General features: G+C 46.1%; 1 protein-coding gene and 1 long non-coding RNA gene across 8 annotated transcripts in view; one reads left to right on the top strand and one right to left on the bottom strand.

The window, feature by feature from the left end:
• The window catches only part of Evl (Enah/Vasp-like), a 150,524-nt gene that overhangs the window by 55,761 nt on the left and 74,530 nt on the right, over positions 1-20,233 (bottom strand). Inside the window, exon 1 of one of the 7 annotated variants that reach the window (XM_059280019.1) lies at positions 12,390-12,493. The exons of 4 other annotated variants lie outside the window; for them this stretch is intronic. In XM_059280019.1, coding sequence (XP_059136002.1) covers positions 12,390-12,400 — 11 coding nt within the window. In that variant the 5' untranslated portion in view covers positions 12,401-12,493. Of the gene's footprint in view, positions 1-2,460; positions 2,789-2,919; positions 3,139-12,389; positions 12,494-20,233 lie in introns of those variants that run through there. 2 more of the 7 variants (XM_059280017.1, XM_059280023.1) reach the window with 2 other exon arrangements.
• The window catches only part of LOC131924682 (uncharacterized), a 31,690-nt gene continuing 14,661 nt past the window's right edge, over positions 3,205-20,233 (top strand). The window contains exon 1 of the long non-coding RNA XR_009382992.1: positions 3,205-3,305. This is a non-coding gene — a long non-coding RNA (uncharacterized LOC131924682). The remainder of the gene's footprint in view (positions 3,306-20,233) is intronic.

Here is a 20,233-nt window from a genome sequence, read left to right as displayed (position 1 = left end):
CCGATGACACCATGGCCCAGATGATCCAACATCCAGAACGGTTTGAAGGCAACTGGCTCAGACGATACAGCCTCATGGACTATTCCATAATTCTAAAATTTTCTTTGTTTCCCCATAAGATACAGCGCCCCCCTTCCAGCAGGAAGTAGTAAGAGAAGCTACGCCCAAATTCCCAAATTATATGTAATTTTACTTTGTTAAGGTTAAAACCTTCCTTTTTGAAAAAAAAAAAAGGGGAAGTGCTGTGGGATGTATGGCAAATGTGTTGCTAATTAATCAATAAACACTGATTGGCTGTTGGCTGGGCAGGAAGTGTAGGCGGGGCAAGGAGGAGAATAAAGCTGGGAAGTGGAAGGCTGAGTCGGAGAGACACTGCCAGCCGCCACGATGAGAAACAGCATGTGAAGATGCCAGCCGCCACGATGAGAAACAGCATGTGAAGATGCCGGTAAGCCACGAGCCATGTGGCAAGGTATAGATTAATAGAAATGGATTAATTTAAGCTATAGGAACAGTTAGCAAGAAGTCTGCCAAGGCCATACAGTTTGAAAGCAACATAAGTCTCTGTGTTTACTTGGTCGGGTCTGAGAGGCTGTGGGACTGGCAGGTGAAAGAGATATATCCTGACTGTGGGCCAGGCAGGAAAACTTAAGCTACAAATGTCTTCAGACTTTTTATATGATCATGCTATAACTGTGTCTGCATGTGTGTATTTGAGGGGATGATTCAAAATACATACTGTGATTTGTTCTGAATGACACTAAACTACCAGGTTCCGAGCTTTTCCTCCTGGGACATCACAGGCTGCTCTAAGCAGTGCATACGGTGTCCAATGAGGGGTTCCTCCCTGGCAGAAGGCGGGAAGGCAGCTCAATTCCATTACCTACCGTCTTGGGCTCGTATAAGAAGTGTAAAAAAAATATGTGAGCCTGTAGTTTCTCTCAAAATGCCCTGAAGACATACTCCAAAGAAAGCTTCCCATTGCACTTCTGTGGTAGAGGAGGAATACAGCATTTCCTCCTGTGAACCCGGAGAGCACCGTCTGACCTCAGAGGCCCTCCAGAAAACTGCCAAGCACTGTGTGAAGGGAAGAATGGAAGTAACATGTTCTGCCTTGTCACTCACTGGCTGAGCAGTTGACTCTTTTAGACCATATACCATAGACTACTTTTGAATATTCATTGGTATCTCTCTTAAAAGGCATACAGGCAAAACATACCCCACACTTTCTAATACAATTTTGAAACTTAATCATGTACTTGGGAAAGGCATCAGACTTGGTTGTACCTGTCTGATTAGAGATACATGCTCTCCTTTGTCTCAACCACAGCACTTGTGTGTCCTGATTCTCAGTGTCTGTCCCCGAGACTATGAGCTCTTGAAGGTAGAAACTCTTGTTTTTCTCTTTATGAAACCAGTCCCCAGCACCTGGTGCACACTAGTAATCAATTACTGAACAATGGCTCTAAGAGTGTGGGAGAAAAGGTACACTTGTGATTGCGTGCTAATGGGACATTCCAGTGGCACTTCTACCCCACTGTCTCAGAGACAGTGTGGCTACTAACAGCATCTGCCACAGATCACCAAGCAGAGTCCTCTACTTCACAAGGGGCTAGGATAGGGAGCAGTAAGCCACAACTTTGAGGGTAATCAAATCCACAGAGGGAAGCTGCTGAAGCTGTCAGCTGCCTCTCCTCAGCCCAGGTCCAGGGTGGAAACTGGCTCCCTGGGCCACACTAACATCCAGGAGAGCATAGCAGTGTAGGGGTGCTGTGTACTGGCCCAGAAGCGAGTGGTTGTCCTGCTCAGGCCCAGTGTGTTGGCTTGATGGCTTCTGTCAGACAAAACAGCTCACCCACTCTGGTTTGGAGGTTTGTTTTATCTTGTCAACAAGCCCATGTGACTCAGGGGCTTCCCAGGATGTAGGACATTCCCTATGGAAACCAGAACAGTCCAGGCACACTGGCATGAGGTGGTCACCCTAACGGTGGTTCACATTTTAGAAATGTAATCTTTCACTCCAGTAGACTGGCCCTTACTCTCAGTGGCTCCCCTCCAGCTCCTTTCTTTCAGCAAACTGATGGTCTACGTTTACCCCTAGTCCTCCTACTCTTCAAGCTGCCACTGGAGCTGGCTTCTGTTCCTGAGGACCCATGGAAGAGAGTCTCCCAAATCACCTGACTGCTCCTGGAGACTCTAATGCTGCTGTCTTTAGTTTTGAAATCTCTCCTGACTAACTCTCCTGGTTCGCTAGGATGGTTTGGGGGATTCATTTTTCAGCCTCCTTCATAGTTTTGAGTCTACTACACTCCTCTTATATCAGGTTCTTTAGCTGGGGCCGAGGAAAGGTGTGAAGTGTCTAGGAACCTCTGAAATCATTTATAAAGATGAGGGTGTGTGAAATATGCCTTGGCCATGCCCTCAAATGGGCCCCTGCTTCAAGTCGATTTTAAAGCTTACCTTAAATCTTGCTGTTTCCCAAATGTGAGCTATTTCCAATTTCTTCTCTCACTCCATGCCCACGGCTCTCAAAATTGTGTGTGTTGTAAGAACTAACAAAGTGCTTATTACAAAACAAGTCCCCAGATCCCCTTAAGTGGTTCTGGCTCAGTGTGAGTTTCAGACAGGGCCTGGGTCTCTACATGATTGCAGATTCTGGTGCCAACAATCCTGGAAGGTTCTCATGGTTCTCACCCATGGCCACAGTGTTCACAGTGATCACCAGTATGTTGAGATATCCTGGGTTAATGAAGCTCTCTGATCCTGACCCTATATTTCAGACTACTGGCTATACCTTAGGTACCTCAAAACTCAACATGCTCAAACAGGAAACCTTCGCAATGTTTCCTAATATAGGAAGTGCCAGCAGCCCCGCCTCAAGGCCACACCTGACACCTGAGTGTCACTTCAGATACTTACCTCTTTGATCCTCGCCCTTTGAGGCTAAAAGGCCAGCTGTTGCATTTCCTAAACATATCTCAGCTCTGCTGCTTTCTGTCCCCCTTGCTGCCAGTGCTCTAAGTCCTTCCTCACCTACACCATCACAAGAGTTCTCTGGCTACTTTGCTATCTCCAGCCTCCTGAGTCCCAACACACCTCTCTCATGAGGTCACAGAAAGAGCTGCAAAGGCAGATCAATCTGCTTCTTCAAGCCTCTCTGGGAGCCTGGCCACTTACAGCTATTATGACCTCAGACAAATTGATGTCTGTAAGCTCATCTTCCTTCAACTATCTGCCCTCCCTCCTCTTTCCTCATTTCCCTGACGGTTTACCTGGTGGAATTAAGATACACACTGTGTCAGCAGGTAAGGCACAGCCTGGAAGGGTATGTGTTACTACCTAGCTCCTGGCAGTTCCTCAGAACCCTTCACATTCTGTTCTCCCACCCGGTCTCCAGCTGAGCCCCTCCCCCATCTAGTCTGGTGGAACTACTCCTGGCTCCTAACAGGTACCACTTCTGTGGCCTCTCTAGGCCAGCTCATTCTCTCTGCCTAGGACACCCTTTCCAGCTGAACTGACACAATGCCCATTAATCTGTAAAGAATTCAGACACATGTTACCTTTCTTTTGAGACAGGGTCTTGACATGTAGCTCTGGCTGGTCTGGAACTCACTTATGTAAACCAGGGTGGCCTCTGCCTGCTGAGAGCTGGAATTAAAGGTGTGTGCTACCACATGCGTGGTGTATTACCTCTTTGCAAAAGCCCTAAGTCAAAGTGTGAGATAATCCTTCTTTGAGCTCTACTATCATGTCCCAAACCTACCACCTAAAGTGTTTTCCTAAAAGCTACTCCAACAGCTCTTTCAGGTCCCTCTGTTGGACAATGCCCCCTGACAGGTTTCCCTAAGGACTGATGTAAAAGATGTAGGCCACAGTTCCATTCCCTTGGGAGGATCAGGACAACAGGGTGGATCCTGGGCTTGGCCCATGGAATTTCACTTCTCGATGTCCTGGAACTGATGTTACGTTGCCTAGCACACTTCAGTGAGGAAGGCTAGCCTGTGTCGGGGGGTAAAGCAGTGCTTGGCAGAAAAAACATCCCCACAACATTTGGGCCTTGAAAATGACTTCATTGTTATTCAGGTAGTTAGGAACACTATTTCCTAAGATGCATTCTCCTTCCTACATCCAGAGGTCTGACTCAAAGCTTAGATGAAGGACCACTGCCTTGAGAACTCCTGTCCATTCATTCCTACTCACTTGACAACTGCTAAGAGTAAGGCATGCTGCCTTGAACATGTGTCTGTCCTGAGGATTATGATCCAGGAAAGGAAGAGTTCTCACCCACAAACCAGCGCTAGAGTGACACATTGGTGTCACTCACGTCCCCAGGAGGTGTCTCTCTCTGCATCTGGCCCCACTGTAGGTCCTGTGTGTATCTGATCACTTTGGTGCTTTTATAAAAGCTATTTAGAGCCGGGTGGTGGTGGTGCATGCTTTTAATCCCAGCACTTGGGAGGCAGAGGCAGGCTGAACTCTGTGAGTTCAAGGCCAGCCTGGTCTACAGAGCAAGTTCCAGGACAGGCACCAAAGCTACACAGAGAAACCCTGTCTTGAAAAACAAAAAGCTATTTAGAGCTTATGTGCCCCAAGACTGCAAGTTTCTGGAGGTCAGGCCATGTCTGTATTGCCAGACTCCCACTCCATATTCACTTGATATAAACTAGCTGCCTTTGACTTGGCAGCCTGGAATTAGTGAGTGGTGGAGTATGCAGTGACACATGCCCCAAGTCAAGAAACTGGACCAGACTCTGAGGCAACGCATAAAGCCCTGACTTGTTTGCTTTCAACATATAACACCAAAAGTGATCCCTAAAAGTGGCTGAGACCATCATTGAAGAAGCCCCCCCCCCCCAGAGCTGGGAGCAAGGCAGTCCCTCATAAGAGCCTACTTGGTGGCTCTAGGATGAGGCAGGGCTCCTGCTCATCTACTGGATTTCAGGTAAGAGGCTGTGGGTAAAGCAAACAGGGTCTTAGTTCCCACCTCTCTGGGAAGCTATCACACGCTAGTACGGTAGAACCTGGCATGGCAAAGCCTACAAGGATTTGGTGGGCACTCAAAATGAAGTCATCGTTCCATTTCCTCCCACTTCACACTGCGTTACATGAAGTTTATGGGGAAATGTCACTGGATAGGACCCATCTGGAGGCGTCTTTCCGCCTCCCGCACTGTCTTCATCACTCTCACATGCTCCACCTGCCCTGCTCCCACCCTCCTGCTCTAGCTGCCCTTCCAAGGTCTTGTCCTTGCTCATCCTCACAGCTGCCATGGGGTAAGACACAGCAGTAGCCTGGGGCCTCTCCACAAGGCTCTTTTTCTGCTTTTAGGATCAAAAACATACACACGTGTGCCGGAGAACATGGCTATGAATGAATGCTGGAGAAAGTCAGAAAGCAAGGTCTAGCCCAGCTAGCTCACCGTTCTGCCACACATAGAGAGGTAATGAGTACATACAACCCAGTACTAGGGTAATGACCGTGCAGGACTGTCTTTCAAGTCTGAAGCTGAGGAAGCAGGAGAGAAGTGAACCAAATGTGACTGGCACCCAGCTAAGAGCATCCTGAACAAGGAAAACACCTGTCCAGAGGAGCAGTAAACTGCCACACGCTATGCTTTCAGGTGGACCCACTCGGTCTGCAGCTTCCTTCCATGTGCCCAGACATCTTTTCTTCCATCCAGACTTGTTAGAGGTTCAGACTGGGAGGTCACAGGGAATTCAGATGTTTGCTTTTTATGCAGTGAGGCCATCATCCTAAATGTATATACAGCTGGTCTCCACTTCTCTCTGAAGACTTAAGGATTCTCAAAAGAATACCCCAACAAACTGTTACGGAAATCTCATATTTTTAGACTCACAGCACTTCCTAAATCATCTCAAAGCCACCAACTTTACCCCTTGCTTGGAAAGCCACCTAACAGGTCATGTGGACAATAGGCTACTTAGTGCTTCAAAAGCATTCAGAAAGTCTGATATGTTCTAGTCCAAACTGTGTTATCTATCAGTCTGTGATTTTGATTAAGTAGAATGGGTTTCGGCACAATCTCATGACAGCTGTGGAGACCCAACTTGGGACAAGGACTAGGGCACTGATCAGCTCTGAGGGTAAATTAGGAGCCTGGGAATGAGCATGGAGTCTCAACTAATACCCCCAATCCTCAGCACAGCCTTTCGGTTCAGTCCAATCAACAGCTGAGTAGTTGTGCACTATTTATTAGGCACAGGAACAGACAGAAACGAGCAACATACACCCTGCTCCCAAGCAGCTCTAGGACAACAGACCCTTGCCAGAGAGGTGCAAAACTTGCTACAGGAGAGCGGAGTTAGTGACAGTGTGGAACGATCGAGGCTGTAAACACTCAGAGTAAGAGGCCTTGATTCTAACCTTGAGTACAGCTTGGAAAACGTTCCCTTGAGGAGCCACAACTGTAAGGACAGATGTGGCACAAAAGACCTTGCTCTAATCCCCTGCAGAAAAGACCCTGTGTGACCCAGAACAAGCATCTTAACAGTGCTGTCTCACTTGGGAGAAAGCAAGACACCACCTCAGAAGCTGGGGGTGACATGCAACACATGTAGCTCAACTGGTAAAATGCCTGTCCCCCAGCACTTACACAAGGGCAGCTTTTGGACTTCTCTCCCCAGTGACTCAATTACCAGAGTAGCCACTGGGCTTGACCAGTTCACCCATGTTTTCTACTTGGTGCCTGAGGAACCTGATGCCCTGTTTGGAGTGACCAGAAGCTTGGTGATGAGGGAGGATGAAGTTCTCCTGGATAATGTGGCATCAGGTCCCCGGAAAAAGAGTAACTCTGTGGTCTTTGAGGCTTGCTTGGTCACACGCTTCTGGGACAGATGACCTTGAAGGAAATCCAAGGGGCTCTTTGAGGCTGTAGGTGACTCAGATATCTTCACACACAGGAGATCTTCAGGCCCCTGAGAGCAGTGGAGACAACTGTGTGGACAGCCAGTATCAACTGCACAGGGGGCCACTATTCCTTCCCCACTCAGAGCAACCACAATGTCTGGCACTGGAGGAAGCTCCACTGAGCAGTAGCTATGGCAGCCAAGCATCTCCAAGTACAGAGTTTCAAAAAGAGAATTCAACCTAGAAATTCAATAAGTGTAAGTTCCCAGACACTATCTTAGGCTTTAGAGAAATACTAGGGAACTAAAAGGACCAAAAGTCCCTGCTGTCTCTAGTATTCTAGTTCTGAATGGGTAGAGAGGGAAAACAAATAGTGAACAAAACCTGAATGATTATGAGGTACATCAGGAGATGATAAGTGCTTGAGAAAAAAAATTCTAAACATTTAAAGACCACTGGGAGAGTAGGGATGGGATTGAATCGCACTGGCTCACACTGGAAGGGCAGACAATCAACTACTCATTCACATTGTATTCCTCCAAGGCTACACTGTGATATTGGCTAATTCCTGCTTGTCAGCCTTGTGCAAGAAACATTTTGGGGGATGTATGCTGTACAGAGTCCAAAGCCCACAGCTTCTTCCAGGCTGCCTGAATTAAGCCCTGTTTCCTCAGGAACCAATACCCACCTGAGTCACACCAGATCCCTGGGCTTCCTTGCCCCCCCCCCACATGGGTATACTAGGAAGTCCTTCAAGCTATCCCTCCCACATCCCTACTACATCTGGCTACCTCTCTCCACCTTGCCCTAGACCCACCACCAGTCTACTGCCTCTGACCTGGATGACTGAGGCAGCTTCCCAAGAAGACTTTCTACCTCTACTCTTGTCAACGTGCCAACTATTACCCACAGTGACCAATGGGAATGTGCTCAGGCTTCAGTTAGCTGTCCTTCCCTCCAAAGCTTCTCATAACTTTATAAGTAAAATCAAACTTTTTGTGTGCACTGACAGGCTTTGTGTGCTACATCCCTGGCCTCATTTCCTTCCATTTTTCCCACAGTTACATGACTAGGCCCTCCCGATTTTTTTTTTCTGGCTCTCCGGTTCACCGAATTGCTCTCACCTCAGGGCACTTGCTGTCCCTCTCTGCTCCACCAGTTTTCATTTCTAAATTTTATGTCTGTCTCATGTAACCACTGCAGGGTTAAAGAAAATGTTCCCACGAAGGACAGCTAAGGTGGTGGCCTGCCATTCTCTCCCATTGCTCCAGATGCTCTTCTTCTAGCTTTCTGTTGATTTCTTCACTGTTGCCTGCCCTTCCTCTGCTCCTAGTAAAACTGTCTCCAGCAGCTCCAGCAGCCCAGGCTGACTGACACCTGCTATGGCCTGTTTGAAAAAAATTCTTCCCGTGCTTCAGCATTCTCTAAGAGGCCACTTTCTATCAACAGCCCCAACCCCTCAACCACAGATGCTCATGCTACCTAAGATTTTTTGTTGTTGTAGGTTTTTGTTTGTTTGTTTGTTTGTTTGTTTGTTTGTTTTGAGACAGAATTTCACTAAATTGCTCACTATGTGGACCAGGTTGGCCTCAACCTCACAGCAACCTTCTTGCCTCAGACTTTCAAGTACTGGGATTATGGGAATATGTCATTACATTTGCCTACATATTGTCTGTGCTGCACTGTCCCATACAGAGTATCTCCTCACTCCGTTGTAGCTCTTATCCCTCCATAGGTCTGAGGCTGGAGGTCAGCTCTTCCTCTAAGACAGCATAGCATTCAGGAAACTCATTCCAGGCTTGGATCTACCATTCACTAGCTACACTTGTGGTCCAGTCCTTTCTCCTCCTCTTGGTTTATTTCTCTGTGAAGCAGATATGTATTTGTGAATAATGTTTGTGAAGGAGTCCAAGAATGTTGTCCCCTGGTTTGTGACTCTGGTGTGTAGACAATTTCCAGCTTCATGGAATAGCAAATGTGTAAGAGGAGCTTTCCCTGACTCCCTTGTCCACTGAAAGTGGATCTCTTAGAAAGAATCCAATTGTCATGATAACCCTCTCTGAAATTCCTATAGGGACATGTACTGTGCCACAAGAGGAAGACAATGGAAGCTACAAACACCCAGGCAGTATGTCACTTACTCAGCTGAGGGCCCATTCCTCTTTCTAGACGGACTGTCTACATGGAAAGGACATATAATCTTTGGCGTTCTCTGGGTATTGGGCTTGCCTTCATGTGATGCTCCCATGTATGATCCATCTCTATGCTATTTTCATATCACTCCGTCACTGATCTACTTCAGAAGCTCAGTTGCTGGGGGAGGGGCTCATTTCCCCCCATTTGTCCTCATCAGTACTGCTGTGATACAGTGTTCTGTGTCCTGACAAGTGTGGAAGAGAATTCAGCTCCTATCTTGCTGCAAGCCTCAGGAAAACGTAATGGAATTCAGCTACTATCACAAAAGCTACTACTTGGAAAAGTCAAGGACTTTTCTGAAGGTCAAGCATGGCTTAAGAAGTCTTGGTGAAATTTTAGTTTTTGTATATATATTAGCTGGTTCCCACGGTGGTTTTCTTGTAATGCTATGAGTGCTTCTAAGAACTCCTAACAGTGTATTTATCTAAAATACCTATCAAGCATCCAAGGCCAAATGATCTCCTGAACTAAGGTAACACCTTTGTGGAAACCACGCCTGTTCCCTAGGTCAGGCAGATAGCTTTATTTCTTGTGCAATCTGAGACCGTCCTTTTCTATTACTAACATTATAGATTCCTAACTTCTTATCTAACTACTTCTAGGAATGTAGACTGAGCACATAGATCCCCTTCTTGAAATTAGCTCTCAATTCACCTCCTCCTTTACCATTCCCCTCTTGGGATGTAAAACAAAGTCTGACAGTCACTGCCTGAGGAGAATTCTTACCTGCCTTTATGACCCGGTAAGAATACAATCCTGGTGACCTTGCTCTGCCAGAGGATCGCTATGGCTTGGGTTTATAACTGAACACCTCAGGGACTGAGGGGAACTGAGGTATAAGGAGAATGAAAAGAGGGTATTGAGGATTTTGGCTGGAGAGGATTTTTGACTAGAGAACTGGAGGTCATGATGGAAGATGAGGAAGAGCCAGATGGGAAAGTACTAGATGGGTAAGTACACGATGAGAAGGACCTAGATGGGGCAGAACCAAGATGAGAAATTAAGTTAGAACTTAGAGGGGACAGGAGATAAATGTAGAGAGAGATCAGGCAAGAAAGGAGCTAGCCAAGAGAACAGAACTGAAGTTGTGTAGAGAGGATTTTATCTCAGAGGAATAAAGCAGACAGACGAAGAGATTGGTGTACTTAGATTCATTTCCTAACAATAGTTCTCACCATTCATAGTTTCTCTTCTGAGTCCCTGGGAAGTATATTATTAAGGCTGGTCTTTCATTAATATACAAGACTATCTCTGACTAGGTGCTCAGAAAAGGGCTCCTGGTCCGGAAGTGGCCTTGGAGACAGGAAGCACTGTGGAGCCCTGTCATGGTTACCAGGGTGAAGTGGGAAATCTAGATGTTATCATTTCTCACATGGACATTCCCAGTGTCAAGTCATGAGCCTATCTGCATAGAGAAGCACACACAACCTTGAGGAGGAAGGAGACACCAGAAAACTTGGCTTTGCCTTACTTTCAGCTACTAACTCACGCAGAAAGCCTTGCCCAACCCTAGGTCTCCAGAGCTAGAAATGAGACTTCAAACTTGTCGTCATTCACAATGATATGATGCAAAGGGCTTTTCTTCAGCACAAGGCTGGGAGCGCTAAGGAGCACAGAGCAGTTCTTCAGGCTAGAGTGGAAAGTTCAAGGCCCGACGTTCTGCTGCCCTGGACCTGCAGTCACTCTCTCCAGGGTGCTTTCCAGCTGCAACTTCTCCAATGTCTTAAGGGTTAAAAGGCCTTTAAAAACTCAGTGCCTCCTCCCTATTTCCTCCTGGTACTATTTTCTACCACCAGTAACCAGCAGTAAGCTTCCTCAATTGTTTACAATGTAATTTACAACTGAAAATATCATACCTCTCGATGGAAAGTATTCTGTTTTTCACAGCTCCATGCACAAATCCCTTGAAGCTACAGAAAAACTACTAAAATGACAGAAAATTGGCTGCAAAGGAGGAGGAATAACTCAAAACTCAAACAACAAATCAGTGTTTCCCTGGTTTAGCTGGGCTGCAGCTCCTCAGCAGAGACTAACCGGAGGGGCAGCTATGCTTTCTGACTGCCCAGGAGCAACCAGCAGGCTGTACTCGCTGTCTCACTCACTCTAATAGCTCACTGAAAATGTGTTTCAAGAGCCTGGACAGCACATTGAGTAAGCTCCAGGCCTGGTCCCTCCTCAACCAGGTGGGCCTTGGGGAAATCTCACAGCCTTTGAGAGCCTCAGCATCCTCAGACACAAAGCAGAAGCAGTAGCACCTTCCTCATCCATCCAAGAAGGGCAAAAGAAGACAGGTGATGAAGTAGCATTTTGCAAATAATTGTTTATTTGTTAGTTTGAAGACAGGGTTTCTCAGTGTAGTCCTGGCTATCCTGGAACTCTGTAGACCATGCTGGCCTCAAACTCAAGAGGTCCTCCTGCCCAATCCCAAATGCTGGGATTAAAGGTGTGAGGCAGCAAACAAATAATTTTTAAAGTCGGGGGTTATTATTTTATGTGAAGACACAAGGCTATAACGATTTAAACAAATAAAAGTCCCAACTCTTACAGTATAAAACTTGGTCCTGGGGCTAGAGAAATGGCTTAGTGGTTAAGAGTACTGGCTGCTCTTCCAGAAGTCCTGAGTTCAATTCCCGGGAACCACATGGTGGCTCACAACCATCTAATGCCCTCTTCTGTCATGCAGGCATTCATGCAAAATAGAGCACTCATATACATAAAATACATAAATAAATAAATCTATTAAAAAAAAAACTTGGTCCTATCATGACCTTTCATGTAAATTACAGAGAAAGGGGCACTCATGTCCACTCACAATAATACAACATGGTTTGCAGGTGATTACCACTCAACCATGTTCAACATTGTCTGTGGGCCCAGAAGCCAAAGGGGGACAAATCTCTCCAGAGATTTGTATAAAAGGAACTCAGGTCTTTCATCCTGGTCCAGAGGCACAGGATACAAGCTGCTTCAGGACATCTACAGACAGCCTAGACCCACCACTCATACCTCTGAGTCAAAAAACACTCCCCTCAGAGTTCAGAATCCCCTCTACCCACCAAGGTAGGTGGTCAATTCTGGGTAAGTCTTTGGACAAAAGTGATTCAAGATCATCAGCATTCACAAGCACAGACCAGGGACTGGAAACAGCAGAGGGGACTGAGGCCATTAGATTGCTCTAGGATTTTGGTAAGCCCTCTGGTCCTAGATGTTCCCATCATTGACTGGTATCCAAGAGGACCAGAGATGACCTCTATAGAACCTTCAACATTAAGAATCTAGGTTTCCTCTTCACACCCCTCTACCCCATTCTGAGTTCTTGTACTCACCCTGGGGCCATGGCTGAATGAAGGCTGCACAGGAGGTTCTGTGGATCAGAGGAGCACAGACCCTGTGAAGACAGCTACGATTTTAGACTCTACTTAAAACCAAACAGGAAAAGGAAGCTCAACCAGAGACAAAGGGGAAACAAACCCAAGTGAAAAACTGAAACCTACGTAGAAAACAGCGAAACAAGAAGCTAACAGCACAGGGCCCCAGCAGTGTAGGCGGCTGAGCTCTGCTGCCTGGGCCTGAGACTGGCAATCTCAAGCTCCTGAGTTTCCTGCTGAGTGACAAGAAGAAATAAAAAGAGGGAACGACTGCTCCTAAGGGGTTGAGGTTTTATTACAAGGGAGAGCACAGACAGAGGTAGAGTCCAGAGTGGACAAGACCAGCAAACTGAACTGGGCTATGTGAGGAGAAAGGCGAGGGGAGGGGAGAGCCAGGAGTCAAGAGGCCAGGAGTGAGCCAGGAGACAAGAAGACCCAGAGACAAAGAGGCTAAGATGACTGAGCCAAAAAGCTAAGTTACAGGGAAGAGCAGCTGGGGGAAGAGTGCCCAGTCTGTGGGCTGCGGAGTCTAGGGTTAGGGTGGGGCACACCAGCCAGGATGACTCTGTTACAGGAACTGGAGATGCTGAGAGAGGCTGGTGGACAGTGTCCACTTTCATATGTTAACAGGCACTTTAGTTAGCCCTTTGTCCAGGGTTTGAGACCTAACAAAGCTGGCCAGGACCTGGGGACCAGGCTGTGGTGCTGGCCCCAACAGTGACTATTGTCCATTGTCTGGTCTAGGTCAGAACTACTGCAGAATCTACACTCTGGTTTCCACTTGACATAGTGCAGGGTCATGGCAGATGACTTCCTAGAGGACCCTGTGAGGAGACTGCTAGACTCAGAAAGTCCTGGCAGGTTGTGAGAACAAGGGCCTGTACAATGTGTACAGCTATAACAGACTTTCCATTTGATTCTAGGGTAGATTTGCATTGTGATTGCAAGACACATCTTTCTAACAGGATGCTGCAGTCAGCAATTCTCAGGGGAAAGAACACTGCAGGAACATGGGGAACCTAGGTTTGTCACCTACTCAGAGACTCTGGCCTCCATTTCCTTAGCTGGACCACAGGGTGATTCTTTGGCCTATTCCATGGATTTCCATGAAGATCTACTCTTCAAGTTTCCTTAACTTAGCAGAAAACTCACAAAAAGTCATGCACTGTGCTAGAAACCAAAAACCAAGAATTGGAATAAGGGGCAGGCCTTGTCTTTAAGACAGCTTTTACAGTCCTACGGCCTGATGCAATCGGCACACCTGCAATGCCAGCACTCAGGAGGTTCATGGGTTTGAGGCCAGTCTGGGATACACAGTGAGATCCAATGAAAACGAAAAGAAGGGCTGAGGGCACAGTAGATAGAGGGACCTGTGGGCAAATAGATGCACTGAAATATTATTGCAACAATGGGAGATAGCTGTGTGAAGAACAGCATAAAGGGCCTGTTCTAACTGGAAACATGAACATCCTTTGAACATTGAAAATGCATTTTCAAAGGCTTTAAAGATCTCTATTTCCTGTTAAGCACATGTCAGTTGCAAACCATGTTTTTGACCTGTGGTTTTGTTTTTTGCTGGTTGAAGTATTTGCTATTTTTCCCTTGTGAATTTTTCTTTTTATTTGTGGATTATTTGGAAGTGTGTTATTTAATTTTGTTTTGCTTCAAAATCTTTGGCGTTTTCTTGCTCTATTGCTATTTACTCAGTTCTACTGTGGTCAGAGCATGTGCTTAATATGATTTCTTTTATATTTCCAGGTATGAATTGAATTGTTTTAATCTGTACAGAGACTTTTAGGGTCCAATATATAGTCCAGTTTGGTGAACATACCATGGTCACAAGAGAGAAAGTATGTTCTCTGCAATGTCAATTAGGTCAAGGTGGTTAATAGGTGCTGGACTTCTATGTCCTTACTATTTTCTTTATATATTTTATCAGTTGCTAAGAGAAAGGCCTTAAAATCTCTAAGCGGCTTAAGGGAGTATATGTCTCTCTCCGTCTTCAGTTCTGTTAATACTTATTTTATACATCTTGGAGCTTTTATTAAGAACACTTTCTGTTCTGTATTCTTTATTGTTAGTACTGTAACAAATAACCACAAACTTAGTGGCTTACAGCAATAAAAATGAACTATCTTATAATTCTGTAGGGTAACAGTAGGTCAGAAGTCCAAAACAGATCAGATTTTCAACACAGATCTCACTAGGCTAAATTAAGACAGTGGAAATACCATACTTCCTTCTTGAGGCTCTGCAGAGGAATTAGTCCCTTCTCTTTCCCACCTCCTACATAATACCACATTCCTTGGCCCATGGCTCCCTCATTCATCTTTTAAAGCATGCAGTACATTACTCTGACCCTTCTTCCCAAGTGACCTTTCTTTTGATTTTTAGTTGGCCTCAAACTCTATGTAGCCAAGAATGACCTCGAACTCCTGATCCTGTCTCTACTTTCCAGTTGCTAGGATCACAAACACGAACCACCAAGCCCAGGAAGTTCTTTAGTTTTTTTTCTTTTGTGTGTATGTATTGACGTGTGTGTATCTATGAGTGCATGCATGCATGTATGTACACATGTATATAGGTCAGAGGCTGATACAGGGTGTCTTCTTCAATTACTCTCCACTTCAGCTTTTGAGACAGGCCTCTCAGGGCTTCCTGTAAGGAATCTGATCCTGCCACACACTGCCTGGCTTCAGTGGGCTGGACCTGGTGTGAACCTTCCACTCTCTTTGATACCATCCTACCTCGTACCTCTACCTGGAGACGTAGCCTGGATCAAAGTTTTTCTGTGCCATGAAGGCTGATCCCAGGAAACACTTCTCTGAGTGTTGATCCAGCAGGGACCCCTGCAGACACTCTTACTATAGGCTGACCCCAGGAAACACTTCTCTGGGTGTTGGTCCAGCAGGGAACCCTGCAGACACTCTTATTGTAGGCTCTCTCGTGTCAAATAAACTCACACTTTCACAAGGGGGAGCTTTTGGCGGCTCAGGTCTCCTCAGGGAACCTTTCCTATCATCCCTATGAAACATGAGCTCCTATCTAATAACTACAGCTACATTTACACCACCTCGTCTGCAACTTTAACTTGCCCACGGCTCCTTCCTCTGAAAGTGTACACCTCTAGTTTCTATCCCACTTGCTGCTCTCACAGTAGACCTGGACAAGAGCCGGAGCAAAGGCACTGCCACAAGCTGAGTGGCTCCTTGGCCTTGAACCGTCCCTTGCCAAACAAATGAGTTCATTGCTTTTTTTTTTTTTCCTCTTAAAGACAGGGTCTCACTCGGCAGCCCTAGATGGAACTTACTATGCAGACCAGGCCAGCCTGAAACTCAGAGAGATCCATCGCCTCTGCCTCCTGAGTTATGAGGTTCAAGGTGTAAGGCAGCAGGCCTGGTAGGTCTACTGCTTTTGGAGTTAGCCTTACTCAAGTTCTCAGGACACAGGCAGAACACAGGCATACATTTTCCCCCGAATATCACAGGAATGGACTTTAATCCTGGCCCGGACAAAGGCCTTGTTCCACTCTAAAACCTTATGAGCCACGCTTCTACTGTCTGCATTTCTTTGTTGTTGTGTGTGTGTTGTACATATGTGTTCACATGTGTGTATGTGTGAGTGACTGCACACTTGTGTGTGCCCATGGAGGCCATTCAATCCTCAGTATCGTCTACTTCATACCATCTTTGTCCTTCACTGAACCTGGCACTCCATCATTTGGCCAATGAGCTAGATCTATCTTGCCTCCTTTTCAACCACTGCGATGGGGTTACAGATGCATGCTGCCATGCCTGCCTTTTACATGGGGGCCAGAGATCTGAACTCAATTCAGGTCCTTACACTTTCATGGCAGGCACTTGCTGAAGGCCAGTTTTCTATGTTAGTTATTTGTCTTGTTGCTGTGACAAAAACCCAAGGAAAGGTTTGCTTGGGCTAATGGTTTAAGAAGGGATCCAGCCAGGTGTGGTGGCACACACTTTTAACCTGGTATTTGGGAGGCAGTAGTAGGTGGATCTCTGTGAGTTCAAGGTCAGCATAGTCCACAGAGTGAGCCCCTGTCAAATAAATGAACAAACAAAGGAAGAAAGTCTTTTATGTCAGGAAAGGTAGGAGTATTAGGTATCTGGTCATACTGTGTCAGTAATCAAGAAGCAGAAAACAGATAGGAAGTGGGGTCAGGGGATAAAACCTCAAGGCCCCCACTTTAAGTGACCTACTTTCCCCCAGTAAGGCTCCACCTCCTAAAGGTTCCACAACCCTTTCAAACAGTACTATCAGCTGGGGACTACCAGCCTGAGGGAGACATTTTACATTCAAACCACAGTGTGTCTCTTTGCTCAGGCTGAGGTGACTGTCCTACTTCCTGCAGCATTACATGACCTCTAGCATCACACTTCAGTGCTTAGCTCTGCAGATGGCATTCTGAGCTGGGCTCCTTGGAGAGCACCACACATGCACAGGCAGTCCCAAGGCAACAGTTCAAGTGGAGCCTTACATACAACTCCGCTGTCTCTGTTCAGACCACAGAGCTTCCTCCTTCTCTAGTTCTTACCAAGTCTTCCTACATGTAACCTGGAATCCCAGGATCAGCTTCCTGTGATCTCCTTAGCTTGGGCACCACCATTTTCTCTAAGACAGAAAAGCAAACGGAGGCAGACGGCTCTGGCCACTGTGGGGCTTATCATCGTACTTCTTCTCAAGAATCAGAGTCCTAGGCTATCCATTTAGCAACTAAAAACAGCAAGGATTTGGTATGCTTTGAGCTTCAGTACCCTGTGTAGATTTTGTTCATTTTACAGCTGGTTTTAAAGTAAGTCATTACCATCACTTCATCAAGGACAGCAGCAGAATTAGTTATGGTTATTACACTAGCAAAGGCTTTTTTTTTTTCCATTTCCTGAAGATGCTGGCCTATGTGTAACTATCTCTGTGAGAAAGTGCCTTTCAGTTTCCTTCCCCACTTCCTCTGTCCTTTACATGGTGCTACTATCTTTTCTGATTCCAGTAAGCAGAAGGTAGCTAGAGTGAACCTTTCGGGAGGTCTTTTAACTCAACCCTAGAGCTTTAATAATACACTTAGCAGAATTATGGGAAGGAGCAAGGAAGGAGAGAGGCCCTGGCCTGCCCTTGCTTTATGCAGAACTCCATGGTTATCATCCCCACCCTCAACTCTGGCTTCCTCATTTGTTCACTGAAAGGAATGGCTTTATTAAAACTCCATGGATGAGGCCTTGAGATGGTCAGCAGGGAAGAGAGCTTACCACCAAGCCTAACGAGCTGAGTCTGATCCCAGAGGAAGGAGAAGACTGACTCTTGCAGGTTGTCCTCTGACTTCCGCATACATGCTATGTCACATATGCCCCCTTTCCACATACAAAAACCAACCAAAACAAAAAACTATGCATAACAGGCCCTAAATCAATCATGCCAAGACAACAGAAAATGTTGGAAAAATAGGATAGGGGATGTTGGCACTGGGGAAGCAGTTTGGTGAGGAATAAACCTATCCTGTTGAGGAAGCAGCTTGTAATATGACCATGAACCAAGCTCAGTACCAGCACAGAGCTTAGGGCAGGTACCTTGCAGGCTTAGGGTAAATGGTGACTGCACAAAGGAACATATGAAGGAATCAAGAGGAAGGACACCAACACCTGCAGCAGACAGGCCAAAGCCTCTGGCTCCGGCATGTCAGCACAGAAACGTCCACTTGACCTGCAAGAGGTACTTCTCACATTGCTGGATTCCAAAGAACTTGGAATCTGTTAAAAACAAGCCAGGGGCTGACCCCAAAGCCAGGAATCTCTTAGGAAGCCTCTGAGAGAGATTGGCAAACAGGCTAAGCACTGTTCATCTCACCTCAGTGCAATGCATATGAGCATTGTATCAGAGCCCCTAGAACCTAGTGCAACTGATGCCATATTAGAGACACCAAGGCACCATTCTGACTTATGAGCCCAGCATCTAGACCCCAACACCTGTCAAAACGAGAACAGAGACCTAATTCAGCATGTCCACAGTTCTGGGAAAGTCCCTAAACATACTAACTTTACTTTTTGGCTTCCGTAGCTCTGCTTATTGGTAACTGTTCTTGTTAATGGAAGTTTATGTGCAAAAAAGCCAAGATTGGTAAGGCTTGTGGTTACACAATTTGGGCAAGCTCTCTGTGTATCCCACTGGCCAGTGAATAAAGACTTTCAATCGGCTTCAAGTGTCTATGTGTTCTCTGAAGGAGTAACCTCACCAGCATCATGTTCATCACCTTCATATCACTACAACGAAATGCCTGGACACCTACTACTGAAGAGACTGAGCTCATGCTTTTGAAGGGCCCAGTCTAAGATCAGGCAGCCCCATGCTCTGAGCCTCTGGTAATGGTGACACACAATGGCAAAAGCACTTGGCAGAGCAAACAACTTACAATGCCAGCCAGGAAGCCCATAGAGTGAGAGGCTATGATCCCTCCACAGTTTCCAGGACATGCCTTTAGTGACCTCTAATAACCTCTTCCTAATGGCCCACAACCTTCAACATTACCACTCTGGGATGTCAACTTTGAACACTCAGCCCTTGGGGACAGCAAAAGGGACTTTGACTGACAGCACAGGAGATAATTCTTGTAGAACTGGCACTTCATCTGTAGTAAAAGTGGGCATTCTGAAAAGAAAGCAGGGAGGCCTTGGAGTAAAGAGGGCAGAGAAATCATCACCCAAAATTTGCTATCATCTCCAACTTGATGAAATTAAGTTGCATTAGCAATGTGCACTAGGCCTTTTAATTGATAAGTTATTTGTGCTGTCACTATCTGAGTGAGTCTTTAGGGCCTCAACTATGACTTGAAAAACCAAAATGGAAGTTGGCTTTGCTAGAGTATTTTCAATGACTGCCTTACACTCTTACACAGCTAGCCAGCTGTGCTCACTCACACAACATAGATGCTGTTCTTGCTGTAGGCCCTGCCTAAGCAGACCAGCTCTGTGAAGACCAGCTTACTACACACCCCAGGCAAAATGTGAAGACCCAAATTCCCAAGTATCCACCGGCAGCCTAGGGTTTGCCCTCACGGGCTTTTTCTCTTCAAGTACAGAGCTTAGAAAACAAAGTGTCAGCCAGATGCCAGCACTTGAGCAATGCTGTAGGGGAAACACAACCTGTCTCTTTAGCTACCTATGACCCAAGACTTTCATAGACTTTGCACTCATGAGGATGTTGCTTTGATCTGACTTTACATGCACTCTTCACATTCATGAATTGACACAGGAGAGGTAAAGCCCAGCGCCTTCACTCCTAGTTATCCTCCCTCCAGAAATTCCTCTCCATCTATCTGCAATCAAAATTGGGCTTGCCTTCCAAGACTCAGCTTACACATTTTACCTCACCAACAGTGTTTACTGAGCAAAATGCAGGGAAATATCACAGGCATGGTATCATCCACTTATTCTCCAAGAACACTGCCCTTTGGTTCAGTCACCTTTTATTAACAGTTTGATCTGGCTCTGCTCTTGATATATGATACATGTTCAGAATCTTAGTTAAGTTCTTCTGCTGGAAGGACTGGGACTCAAGAAGTACCTAAGTCACTAGCCATACAGGCAAGGACAGACATGGAAAAGGAGGGTTGAGCCTATGGCATATTAGGGCAGCCTCCCTTATGTACTTCCTTCCTAACCAAGCTCCTGCTAAACGCATCTGCAGCATACGCAGGTATGGAAATTGAATGTCCAAGAACATAATGATAAACTCTAAGGGGAGTCTATCTTGGAGGAATGCAAGCATCATCAAAAAAAAGACTTAGAAGGAAA

The sequence above is a fragment of the Peromyscus eremicus genome, chromosome 14, assembly GCF_949786415.1.
Source record: "Peromyscus eremicus chromosome 14, PerEre_H2_v1, whole genome shotgun sequence".
Classification (NCBI taxonomy): domain Eukaryota; kingdom Metazoa; phylum Chordata; class Mammalia; order Rodentia; family Cricetidae; genus Peromyscus; species Peromyscus eremicus.
This window is presented reverse-complemented; position numbering and strand designations above follow the sequence as displayed.